The following is an 11049-nucleotide window of genomic DNA, read 5'->3' on the forward strand; positions in this document are numbered from 1 at the left end:
TTATAATTAGTGTAGCAGCTGACACCTATTTTCAATATGGATTAATCTACCATTTATTTCTTTAGTTCAATTTTCATCTATAAAAATGTCAAAATAGTGAAAATGTTCACGAGACTTATCAAAGTGCAAGGTTATATCTTTAGATGTTTTGTTTTAGCCTATGTACTGTATGTCTTAATGCTCTTACAGTATATGTGACGGTGTGACTTCCATGAAACTATATTTTATATCTTCCCAACAGACGAGCTAACAGTCTAACAACCACAACATTGCAAAGGCGAGTAAATGTAAATTAAAAACAATTCACAATTTTTTTATTTCTTCTTCCTCGCAGTGAGGTGAAGCTGACCTTGTACTTGGTGCCAGTAAGGATGTTCCTCACGCAGGCTGAATGTTTCTCCTTCCTTACTGACAAAGAAGCCCTTGATTTGCAATGCTTCACTAATTGTAATTTCCCTGGCTCCGTAGGGACACTTTACCTCCAGCACAGCGGAAGACCCTACCAGACCATCTGGAGATTCCCCCAACAATCCTGATAGGGAGAGCCACAAATCTGACTCATGGACCTGCATCTGAGTTGCAGTGGTGAATGCCCGGACGCCCTCACATTCATTCATAGTCCCCCACTGTACAGACAAAACACCATCAAGGGCCTGTTGTTGCCCTAGCACCCTGGCAATAAAGGAAGCAGTCACACGCTTTGACCTCAGGACAGCTCCAAAGTTGCTGGCAGTCAACCTTCCTTTCCTGAACAAATGCCAGTTTGGGTTGGTTCGCTGACCAGTGGTAGCCACCTGAATTGCCCTCTGTTGCTATTCAGACAATGCCATGCTTGCCACAATTGCCTCAGGTCCCTGATGCCCAACAGATTTGATAATTTCAGGAACAGTAAGTGTTTCCAAGCTGTAGTGTTCCTCTTCTGGCTCGGGGGAGAGAAGCCAAGAAATTCCTGAGAACCTGCCCCCGAGTCTGTCCCTCAGCCAGTCACGATCTTCGGAGGTGGGCTCTCTTGTCAGCGGGTTAAATTAGTTATTGGTTTCAACAGTCACATTAAAACAGTTACTAAATCAGCTTACTATCACCTAAAGAACATATCTAGGATTAAAAGACTAATGTCACTGCAGGATTTGGAAAAACGTGTCCATGCTTTTATCTTCAGTAGACTGGACTACTGCAATGGTGTCTTCACAGGTCTCACTAAAAAATCTATTAGAAAGCTGCAGCTGATTCAGAACGCTGCTGCTCGAGTCCTTACCAACAATAAGAAAGTGGATCACATCGCTCCAGTTCTGAAGTCTTTACACTAGCTTCCTGTGTGTCAAAGAATAGATTTCATAATACTGCTGCTGTTTATAAAGCACTGAATGGTTTAGGACCAAAATGCATTTCTGACCTCCTGCTAAATGATGAACCATCCAGATCTCTCAGGTCTTCAGGGACTGGTCAGCTTTCTATCCCCAGAGTCAGAACTAAACATGGTAAAGCAGCATCCAGTTATTATGCTCCAAATATCTGGAACAAACTCCCAGAAACCTGCAGGTCCGCTGCAACTTACTACTTTTAAATCCAGGCTGAAGACTTTTCTTTTTGTCGCTGCTTTTAATTGAACTATTCATATCTTAGACTGCACTGTAACTTTTATCCATGTATTTTTTCTTTTAATGTTTATTTTATTAGCTTTTCTTTTTAATGACTGATTTTAAATGCCATTTTCTTAATGTCTTTCATTTTTTGTAAAGCACTTTGAATTGCCTTGTGTTGAAAAGTGCTATATAAATAAACTTGCCTTGCCTAATAAAGATTTCATGTGACACATACAATTGATTTGTTGATGGGAATTAATGTGAATAAATTAACTCTAGGTTAATGGTACTCTTGCTATCACTACTCACCGACACTATAAACCTTGTCCCTCATGCTAGCCCTGACAACACCGGTAAGCACACCTTCATCTAGGCTGCACTGTAACGTGTCCTGACTTGTAGTGGTTCTCTCCTCTATCTACACTCTTCTTGTCATCTTCGTAAAACGATATCAGACTGGTAATTGACACAGCCATGACTTCTAGTTAAATTCAGTGTGGCTAAAATGAAAAGCTTTGTTAAAATATGCAAGCACGCGAAAGTCAAATTCAGCTTTATTGTCAAAAATTCTACATGTGTTATACATCCAGAAATATCGAAATATCGTTTCCCACAGTGTGACATGTATACATAAAACAAAAAGGGCTTAGATAAACGTGGTATACATTAAACAAAACGGGCCTAGATAACCGGGGTATACAGTTTAAAATATTAATATATTTAAAGTGTTCAAAGTGCAGTTTCAGTGCAAGTCAGTTGAAACGATCTTAAGTTGGCGTGACGTTGAAGTCGTGCGACCCTGCTGCTGTACTGGCTTGTAGTTCGTTTATAGCATAACGTTAGCATTTCGCTTTTGGCGACTAGATTTATGATTAAAAAATTATAAAAGTAGGGTTGACATGTGGAGATTATCCGGCTGAACAAAACGTGATCCCTCTCTTAAATGTGTGTCAACCACAGACCTTATTTCAAGCTATTTTCCAAAATCCTATGGAGAATTTGCATTGGTTTTTCGCGAAGGAACCGGAAGAAGTTTACTTCCGGGTTTTAGGACGCGTCACTGCGGTTCTCTATGTCGAGCCCTGTTATTATTTTAACAATATTTAACCGGATGAAGGATTTTAGTCACGGACTTCTGGATCTTAAGTTATCAGAGCAACAAGCTGAGCTAGCTCGGTTATCCTGCTGTGATCAGAGGCCTGAACTACGAAGCCGGTTCATCATAACCTGGATATGTTTGAGTTACCCGGTTTACCTAATCCGAAACATACACGCTCTCGCTAAGCGGTCCTAGGACGCTGGTTATCAACTTGTTAAGCCAGGGTTTCTCTGTCCGGCTGAGTGCGCGTTCACATGAAAGGGGCGGGGTTAGCAACATTTGACCAATCACAAACATGGACAAGCGTACTGACAGCGAAGCGTCATACTTCCTGAATGAAAAACTTTAATATCAGACAAATATGAAGACGTTAAACCTTAAACATCCATGACTTAAACACTTTATCCAGGTTAAAAGCCACATAGCTGCACCTGCAAGGTGAATACAGCTGGTAACAGAAAAAGTGTTTGAATGCGTACATTAACAGGTTTATGATATCACTGCCTGTCTAAGACACGAGTGGATCTGACTTTAATTACATTTGTCTCGAGTGTTTCATCAACTTAATGTGTTGCTTAAAATAATACTTCTGCATACAGCATGTGACACTGTAAGTGTTGCACGGCCAGATACGGCTCAGCTGACTCAGATAAGGAAATATATGATACATTATGATGTGATATGCCGCGGACTTTACTTAATGTTACTCTGATCCGGTTACTTATGTTGTGGCAGATATTTAATTAAGCTTTCTTAACACTAATGTTATAATAGTCAGATTGCTCTGAAGATGGGAGGTGATATTCTATTAATGTTCACGTTCACATAGTCGGTGATTTTTGCCCGCCGTCTTTCCTGCAAAGGCAGCTTTTCTGTATTTCCTTTCTCCTGTAATATGACTTGATCGCTTTAACCTCCGCACAACGAGCTCTGATTGGTCAGCAGGCAGTGCTTTCACTGAGTTGATCTCCTAGCCTGGAACCTAACCTGGTCCGGAGCTGTCAGCATAAGTTACCATGGAGATCTAGCCCGATAAGAAGAGAACCAGCGTCGTAGGACCGGAAACCCAGAGTTTCCCCTGAAGTTAGCTCGCTAAGCGAAAATCCGGCTTCGTAGTACAGGCCTCTGATCAAGAATGATTGTGATTGGTGGTTTGCTGTGCATGCAGAGCCTTAATGTCACTCACTCAATTAACCCTGAAATGAGAGCCGCGCGAGGTTTCCTTTTGTAGCAAGCAGCAAAAATAATTGTAAAATGACGTGTTTGAGTTAATTTGCCTACTTAATATTGCACGTCCTGCGATGTGAATATCGCGCATGCGCATAACGCGATTATCGTCACGACACAATATATCGTGCAGCCCTAGATTCTATTATTGATTATTCTTATGTGAGATTCTAACAAGAGCAGTGCATTTTTACAACAGCAAACAATAACATTTATTATGACTTACCACAAACATTTCCCATCCCATTTCAGATCAAACAGGAACGTTGCTTCTGTGTCACTGTAGTTTTTGGTGTTGGCATCATCCTGGTTGTAAAGTTTGCCCCGGTACTCAAGCACAAACTCTCCTTTTGTGAAAACTTTAGCAGCAAACACACCTCGACCTTTAAAGTAAGAAGAAATCTTTATTACATGATTCACTTAAACATATTTTTAGTTTGAAGCCATTATATTGCAAGTAAAAAAAAGGGAGATCTCAATTACAAAACCTTGAAGTATTGGATTTATCGATGAAGGAATGTTTAGAAAATGTTACCAAATATAACAACATTTGCTTTTTAATAATTGCATAGATTTTTGATTTAAATTATAATACTGCCAGTAACTTTTTGGAGTTAAAATGAACAAAGGAAGCAATGTTGGGATTATCAATTAAGATATTGTGATTTATTTTTGCACTATTTGCTTGTGTTCATTTAAAAACATACAACATTGTAAGCACTTACCTTTAAACTGGTCGATAAAATGCTCTTCAAGACCAGCCTTGTCAGTCCTCAACTTAATGTGCTGTTCAGCATCCTGTTGAGGACCAAGCCGTCTCTTTCTCACTGATCTCTGCATTGTTTTTAGTTTTTTTAAATGGTCAGCCATCTCACCTGTTAGACAGAAGAACACTCTTTATTATTAATCACACCCTGATCCTGTTCAGGATATTTCAATGTTTGCAGGTGCACAGCAGTGTCAGTAAGTTCATTTATTCTGAGGTTTAATACTAACCATTGTCACATAACTTATTGAAGCCAATAATATTCCAACTTAATTTATTAAGAAAAGTAATAGCTAGCTAACGTTCTCTTGCTAAAACAGGTAAAATATCCATTTATTTACACCACTTTTACAGAGAGAAGTGCCACATGACAGCCATAGGTGCACTAAAAGTTTTCGCTTGTACTGCATGATGTCCTGAGAAACTCCCTCTTGAGCTTCTCAACAGGGCATTCAAGCAGTTATTTTTCTGCAGCATCATTAGGGCCCGAGCACGATGTGCTAGGACCCAACGGCGTTCTAGCACGAAGTGCGAGGAAACCTATTGTTATTAGTGGAATTATTTGGGCCCGAGCACGGAGCGCTAGGACCCAACGGCGTCCTAGCACGAAGTGCGAGGAACCTATTGTCATTGGTGGTATTATTAGGGCCGAGCACGATGTGCTAGGACCCAACGGCGTCCTAGCACGAAGTGCGAGGAAACCTATTGTTATTGGTGGAATTATTATTATTATTATTATTATTTTTAGTCACCATCTTTCCTGTTTTTGAGGCCTTTACGATGCTCGAAGTGCGAGGAAACCTATTGTTATTGGTGGAATTATTATTAGGGCCTGAGCACGGAGCGCTAGGAGGAACCTATTGTTATTGGTGGTATTATTATTAGGGCCCGAGCACGGATGTGCTAGGACCCGACGGCGTCCTAGCACGAAGTGCGAGGAAACCTATTGTTATTGGTGGAATTGTTATTATTATTTTTATTATTTTTAGTCACCATCTTTCCTGTTTTTGAGGCCTTTACGATGCTCGAAGTGCGAGGAAACCTATTGTTATTGGTGGAATTATTATTAGGGCCCGAGCACGGAGCGCTAGGACCCAACGGCATCCTAGCACGAAGTGCGAGGAACCTATTGTTATTGGTGGTATTATTATTAGGGCCCAAGCACGGATGTGCTAGGACCCGACGGCGTCCTAGCACGAAGTGCGAGGAAACCTATTGTTATTGGTGGAATTGTTATTATTATTATTTTTAGTCACCATCTTTCCTGTTTTTGAGGCCTTTAGGATGCGGACAAAGTTGTATAATTTTGCACGGACGCCAGGACCGGTAAAAATTGCAACATTCTGCAGTCAATGGGTTAAAATATTCCAACGTGCTCAATAGCGCCACCTATCAAAATCCCATTTCGGAATACATTTACAAAGTCGCACTGTAACTCCGAATGACCTGAAATTTTGCACACATATCCGGGTGGACCTGCTCTACAAATAATCCTCTTGGAACCCTAAGCTCCGCCTACATTTTTGTTCTTCTAAATTAGCATAAGGTTCAAAACAGTGAAATATTCACTTAAATTTCAATTGTATTAACACCTTGTGTGTTGTGTGTGTTGTGTGTGTTGAGGTGTGTGTTGAGGTGTGTGTTGAGGTGTGTGTTGTGTGTGTTGTGTGTGGTGTGTGTATTGAGGTGTGTTTTGTGTGTGTTGTGTGTGTTGTGTGTGTTGTGTGTGTTGAGGTGTGTGTTGTGTGTGTTGAGGTGTGTGTTGTGTGTGTTGTGTGTGTTGTGTGTGTTGTGTGTGTTGTGTGTGTTGAGGTGTGTGTGTTGTGTGTGTTGTGTGTGGAGTGTGTTGAGGTGTGTGAGGTGTGTGTTGTGTGTGTTTAGTGTGTTGTGTGTGTTGAGGTGTCTGTTGTGTGTGTTGTGTGTGTGTTGTGTGTGTTGAGTGTGTTTAGTGTGTGTGTTTAGTGTGTGTGTTGAGGTGTGTGTTGTGTGTGTTGTGTGTGTGTTGAGGTGTGTTTTGTGTGTGTTGTGTGTTGTGTGTTGAGTGTGTTGTGTGTGTGAGGTGTGTGTTGTGTGTGTTGTGTGTGTTGTGTGTGTTGTGTGTTTAGCAGTGTTGGGCAAGTTACTTTTAAAAAGTAACTGGTTACTTTACTAGTTACTGCTCTGAAAAAGTAACTAGTTACGTTACAAGTTACTAAATTATAAAAGTAACTATAACTAGTTACTTTACTTTACTTTAAATAATAAAAACAAATTTAAAAAGGTTTTGTGTTTTTTTCTGTGTCACAGTGAGAGAAAAGACAACCTGCTATCATTGTAGCAACTATCATAATGAAATGTAGTGGTACAATAAAGACAAAATAGATGTTTGGAAATTTTGACAGGCATCTTTATTGTAGCCTCAACTTTCTAATACATTCTTATAGTAGTTTAAAGTTAACAATACAATTTTGGCAATGTGCAAGTAAAACAACTGCACTCTTTTGGCAGTGTAACAACAATTGAACAACAACACTCTTTTGGCAGTGTAACAAAAAAATAAATAAACTGTCAGACTGGCATTACAAAAAAAAATCAATTGAAGACATCTTCAACATTGGCAGATAAACTATGTTCAGTCTCATCACAAATAACAGTAAATAACAAATAAGGATAAATGAACAGTATATAAAATAATTTACCTCACATCTGGCCATTTAGCATAAACAAAATCAATATTGTTGGATAAACTTATGAAAAAAGTGCTTTCAGCCTTTCAAGTAAAGATACCGGTACAGATACCCTGAGATGCTTTTCAGTAAGACTGCAATGTCTATGCAATGCAATGCATAACACTAGGTATTCAACCAAAACATAAGTAGGCTAACACAATACACCAAGAGTCCTTCAGTCTCTTTAGACCAGCAGAAGGTAGTGTTAAATATTTGTTATCGCTCTATCTACCCCTCTCAAAATAAACATATCAGCATTCCCAGAAAACATCCATCCATTAAAGTCTTCCTTCCTAGCGCTCAAGCCAATGATTGTACCTCAAAAGGAGAAGCCTCTCAAACTTTTGATCTGATAGCCTGTTCCTCTTCGGAGACAGAATCAGGCTCCCCAGGCTAAAGAGTCTTTCTACTGGGGCACTGGATGGAGTGGCTGCATTATATCTAAGAGATATTTTCTTTATCAAAGGAAATTGATTGAGACTTTCTAAACCTGTTGCTCCTGATTTGAGGTAATCAGCTACTTCCGTTTCAGCTGAGGATTCCTCATCCTCTGAGAAGGAAAAGAACTCTGCCTCTTTGGCAGACCCTGCGCTGTGCTGTGGTGTTGGGTTGGGTGCACTTGTACCTGGTTGCTGCTCCTGCTCCAGGATCCGTTTGCGGCATTCTGCGAGCAGACTTGCCTTGGCCTGGTCTTTCCTCTCCTGGTCACGCAACCAACGTAGCTTGAACTTGGGTAGTGTCACAGCAGCCAGGATAGCATCTTCACTTGCAAGAACCGTTGTAAATCTTGTTTTGATTGACTGAAATGATGTATAAGAGTGCAAAAGACAAAAAAATCATTTGAGTTGTACATAATGAGCAGTTTTGTTTTTTTTAACAATTGCATTATACATTATATGCCTAGTTTCATAATGAGCATTTTTTTTAGGGACACAGAATGTGTAGGCCTAACCTACTGTATATGGTGTACAACATGTACATTGCACACTTTACAGCTAAAATGCTTTGCAGGTTTATTGTTTCACACATACAGTACATATCAATCACACTGTCACACAGCCTATGCACACATGAGTGACGTTTATAAAATGCAAAGCAAGAGGCTGATTGATTAAATTGATTAAATAAATCACAGTTCTTACCTGCACAATTGCATCTGGTAGGCCAACAAGGATTTGTAGTCCATTCTTCTTTTCCAGAGTCTTGGACATCAATGTTTCCAGTGCGGGTAAGAGTGTGCCATAATAACAATTCTCTTCTCCCTGAAGAATGTCCAGTGCCACTGTAAGTGGATGCATGACGGTACAGTACTCTCTGAGAAACTGAAGTTCCCTTTCACTGAGACATTTCATCTGGAGTTTGGAGCAGATGGTGTTCAACTCCACCACTGGTATCCCAGAAATTCGAGCCAGGGCATCATAAAATGAATTCCACCTAGTTGTGCAAGGTACTAGCAGCTTCTTCTCAATAATCTCGTCCACGAGCTCCGAGACCTGTGGTGACCGACTGGCCTTGTTCCACAACCCTGCACACTTTGTCGTAGCATTTCTGTAGACTGTCTTTGTTTCAGGTGTTGAGAGCAACCACTTATCCACATCAGTGCATGAGATGAGATTTAGTGTGTGTGATGCACATCTCTGATGTGGGGGTAAGGTGATCACATCTAGATCTTCATCATTAGCAGCTAAATCCAGCAATACATCCCCTATATTTGTAAAGGTCACCTCATCATCCTCTGCATCCACATCTTCATCCTCCTCTTGTTTTTGGAACATTCTGAAGGCCTTGACAAAGTTAGAGCCATTATCTGTGACTGTTGCTGTAATTTTTTGTGATATGCCATGAGATGAGTGAATGTTATCTAGCTCAGTTGCAATACTTTCATATGTATGCCGACCTTTGAATCTTCTGCAAGCCAGGGCTGCTTTTCCACGTTGCATACTCTGTGGGTTTATCCAGTGTGCAGTTACACCAAGAAAACTTTTGTTATGTGCAGTCCATATATCTGCAGTGGTAGAGAGGTATTCTAAATCTTTAAAAGTATTTTTGACCTCATCTTCCATTTTAGCATATTCAGTGTCCAGGTATTTGGAAAATGTCTTTCTGCACTGTATCCCTGCTTTCACTGTCACTGGAATTTTGCCAACTAGTTCTCTGAAGGCGACTGACTCAACAGTTGACAGGGGCAGCATTTCTTCAACAACATACCTGGCTATTAATTTGTTTAGTTGCCTCTGGGTGATGACATGCTGTGGCAATTTGAAATCGATTTTTGCCTGTTTTGCCTGTGGAGGTGCTCCATCTGTGTCACTGGAGGTAGAGGCGGTAGTGGGATCATCATCTTTGGCGACTAGTTTAATAGTCCCATGCACTTTTGTTAGGTGTTTCATGAGGTTGGCATTGCTGGTACATGAGGAAGCCAGCGTTTTGTGTCCTGCACACAGTTTACATTTGACACTTATATTTTTTTCATCTTTTTTTCCTATAAAGGTAAAATAATGCTTATATTTCCAACCTGCGAAACTTCTGCTGTTGGTCTCGTCGTTATTTTCCATGCTGTATTTTCGCTCTTGTGTTGTTTTTGAGTTTGTGTGCTGCTGTACGTTGTCGCGTGTGTGTGTGTGTGTGTGTGTGTGTGTGTGTGTGTGTGTGTGTGTGACTGTGTTTATTTCCCTATAGGCAAGAAGACCCGCCCATGTCTGTTTCTGATTGGCTTAGCCTGAAACTTTAACCTATGTCAACCAATCATCGCTCATTTTCAACGCATTGGTTCATAGTGTGCACCATAGACATCTAAAAGAATAGATGTAGCTTCTACCGCTACTGCCACTGGCGCTGACGCGACCAAGCAGTAGAAGCTAAGTCTATTATTTTAGATGTCTATGGTGACAGTCCCGTCTTTCACTCATGATGACTATTTACCACTGACACTCTTGACAGGCAGCAGACAGGCTCCGCTGCAACGCTCTGCGCAGCAGGGAGAAACCGTCCATTTGGACCACAGATAGTAACGAGTAACGAGCCCCTTAGCACCACAGTAACAATAACGGCGTTACTGAATGGGAAAGGTAACGCGTTACGTTATTATTTACGGAAAAAAGTAGTTCCGTTACGTAACGCCGTTACAAGTAACGCGTTACTTCCAACACTGGTGTTTAGTGTGTTGAGGTGTGTGTTGTGTGTTGTGTGTTGTGTGTGTTGTGTGTGTTGTGTGTGTTTAGTGTGTGTGTTGAGGTGTGTGTTGTGTGTGTGTTGAGGTGTGTGTTGTGTGTGTGTTGAGGTGTGTGTTGTGTATTTTGTGTGTGTTGTGTGTGTTGTGTGTGTTGTGTGTGTGGTGTGTGTGTTGTGTGTGTTGTGTGTTGTGTGTGTTGTGTGTGTTGAGGTGTGTGTTGTGTGTGTTGAGGTGTGTGTTGTGTGTGTTGAGGTGTGTGTTGTGTGTGTTGAGGTGTGTGTTGTGTGTGTTGAGGTGTGTGTTGAGGTGTGTGTTGTGTGTGTGTTGAGTTGTGTGTTGTGTGTGTTGTGTGTGTTGTGTGTGTGTTGTGTGTGTTGTGTGTGTTTAGTGTGTTGAGGTGTGTGTTGTGTGTGTTGTGTGTGTGTTGAGGTGTGTGTTGTGTGTGTTGTGTGTTGTGTGTTGAGTGTGTTGTGTGTGTGAGGTGTGTGTTGTGT

General features: G+C 40.8%; 1 protein-coding gene and 1 long non-coding RNA gene across 3 annotated transcripts in view; both read right to left on the minus strand.

The window, feature by feature from the left end:
* The window catches only part of LOC307027634, a 50737-nt gene extending 45981 nt beyond the window's left edge, over nucleotides 1–4756 (minus strand). For both annotated transcript variants that reach the window (XR_013804699.1, XR_013804700.1), the window contains exons 1-2: nucleotides 4635–4756; nucleotides 4136–4292 (exon numbers count right to left, since the gene is read on the minus strand). This is a non-coding gene — a long non-coding RNA (uncharacterized lncRNA). The remainder of the gene's footprint in view (nucleotides 1–4135; nucleotides 4293–4634) is intronic.
* A 2030-nt stretch (nucleotides 4757–6786) lies between these two features.
* On the minus strand, nucleotides 6787–10516 carry LOC307027635 (uncharacterized protein). The gene is made up of 2 exons (XM_079695915.1): nucleotides 8526–10516; nucleotides 6787–8183 (listed from the first exon to the last, which is right to left on the minus strand). The coding sequence occupies exons 1-2, from the start codon at nucleotides 9936–9938 to the stop codon at nucleotides 7677–7679; spliced, it is 1920 nt and encodes a 639-aa protein (XP_079552041.1). The 5' UTR covers nucleotides 9939–10516; the 3' UTR covers nucleotides 6787–7676.
* Between the last annotated feature and the right edge of the window lie 533 nt (nucleotides 10517–11049).

The sequence above is a fragment of the Notothenia rossii genome, assembly GCF_949606895.1.
Source record: "Notothenia rossii genome assembly, contig: scaffold_62, whole genome shotgun sequence".
NCBI lineage: Eukaryota > Metazoa > Chordata > Actinopteri > Perciformes > Nototheniidae > Notothenia > Notothenia rossii.